Source organism: Ailuropoda melanoleuca, chromosome 7 (assembly GCF_002007445.2).
Source record: "Ailuropoda melanoleuca isolate Jingjing chromosome 7, ASM200744v2, whole genome shotgun sequence".
Taxonomy (NCBI): domain Eukaryota; kingdom Metazoa; phylum Chordata; class Mammalia; order Carnivora; family Ursidae; genus Ailuropoda; species Ailuropoda melanoleuca.
In genome coordinates this window covers 13,865,835-13,867,793 of record NC_048224.1, presented here as the reverse complement: position 1 = coordinate 13,867,793, position 1,959 = coordinate 13,865,835, and the positions used below count along the sequence as shown (strand labels likewise).

Here is a 1,959-nt window from a genome sequence, read left to right as displayed (position 1 = left end):
ATAACAACCTTCTTTTGCTAATTTTTTTCTCTTTTACATTACATTTCACAGGCTAGAAACTTAGATATTCAACTGCTTGAATAAGATATAAAACAATTTAAGATTGCTCATATGTGTTTTAAGGTTACTTTGTTCAAACATTTGTGCAAATTTACAATTCTACTTGAAGTTTTAAATTTAGTACTCTGTATAGATTTTGATTCCCCCCCTCCGAGTGCCCTATAGGTGCTGCTAAACCTCTGATAAATATTACTCAAATATATATTTAATATAAATATTGAAAAAGTATTCCTTTAAAAAAATAATCTCAATAAAAGAACTTTAATAAGCTTGACTAAATATTTAGAAAGCATGTTGTGTTGAGTGAAACTTTGTATGGAATAATGAGAGTAATAGAAAATCATATTGGGTGACTAGTCTGTAATTATCTCAAGGAACACATACAATGAAACAAGTTCTTTTGGTTACTTCATCAAACAGCCAACACAATGGGGAGAGTGGAGGAAATGTCCCATAAACACTATGAAAAGGGAACCAGAAAACCTAACATGTAATCTTGGAGTAATGACAACATTAGAAAACAAAACCTACAAAAGAGAACACCTTCCAGAATAATCTGAGATGCATGAAAAGCAAACATTCACTGAAGTGAGCTGTACTAAGTCTGTACAGAGATAAGTGGCATATTTGACCTTCACCATGATTCACAAGCATTTCTTTGAAATCGTGTTGGTGCTGTTGGCCTCTTCCACTCTCTTCTCCCTCAAACTGAAACTGGCTCTCTTCCAACAAAGAGTAAACAGAGAGAGTTTACGACTCTTGAATAAATTGCAAAAAGCATCAATTCAGCAGTGTCTACCACACAGGACCAACTTCCTACTTCCCCAGCAGTCTGTGACTCGTCGCCGGTACCAGAGAGGGCAAGCACTGGGCATCTTCATGAGATGCTTCAGCAAATCTTCAACCTCTTCAGGGCAGATATGTCTCTGGATGGCTGGGAGGAAAGCCACGTGGAGAATTTCCTCACTGAACTCCATCAACAGCTGGAACACCTAGAAGCGCTTAGAGGCCTGCAAGCAGAGCAGAACAGTAGTGAGAACCCTAGGTTGCAGGTGAAAATGTACTTCCGGAGGATCCATGATTACCTGGAAAACCAGGAGTACAGCAGCTGAGCCTGGACCATTGTTCGAGTAGAAATCAGCCGGTGTCTGTTCTTTGCTTTCCAACTGATAAGAGAGCTAAGCAAACAAAGAATGGATTCCTGAAGAATGTGGAACAAGAGCCAACTGCAAGCCTTAAAAGCATAGGGTAGGTGGAGGACTGGGAGGACTTTTCCAGACACTATTATTTCTTTTTGTCATAAATTGGTAGTATTGTTTTGGTTTTATGTGTGTGTATATATATATTTTTTTACCTATCCTTTTAGATTATGCATATTGACTACAATTGTCTGTATCTTGTAATGTCACTTTGTATTTTCTATTCATCTTAAGTTTTATTAGTTAAAGTAGATTCATTAATATTTCATAATTGGTTCTTCAAATGGGTATATTTTCATCAAAGTTGTCCAGGTAAATAAAACGAAATATGTCTCCACATTGTAATAATACTTTTCTTAACATAGAACATCCATTCCAATGATTTCTTTGCCAGAACTTGGTAGACACAATGAGAAATACTAGGGATAATGTGCATTGCAAGAATTTGAAAATATCAGTACACACTGAATATTTGTTACAGGTGACACAATAGAAATAGGGCCAAAGGACATGAACAAGCAGATTGCAGAGGGAAAACAATGCATGAGAAGAGATTCAACCTCACTCATAATAATAAAAAATGCAAATTAAAAGCGAATAACATGCCATGTATAACAGATAGGTGAAGGCCCACACCCCGTGGAGATTTGGGACAGGGATGCTCTTGTAATTTGCCGGAGCACTGGAAATCGGTAGGATC

General features: G+C 37.0%; 1 protein-coding gene across 1 annotated transcript; it reads left to right on the top strand.

Annotated features, from left to right (window-relative positions):
• Positions 1–419: 419 nt before the first annotated feature.
• On the top strand, positions 420–1,473 carry IFNE (interferon epsilon). Its single transcript, XM_011221884.3, is given in 2 exon segments — positions 420–931; positions 934–1,473. Coding segments are annotated over 2 exon segments (564 nt in total). The 5' UTR covers positions 420–699; the 3' UTR covers positions 1,266–1,473.
• Positions 1,474–1,959: the final 486 nt, after the last annotated feature.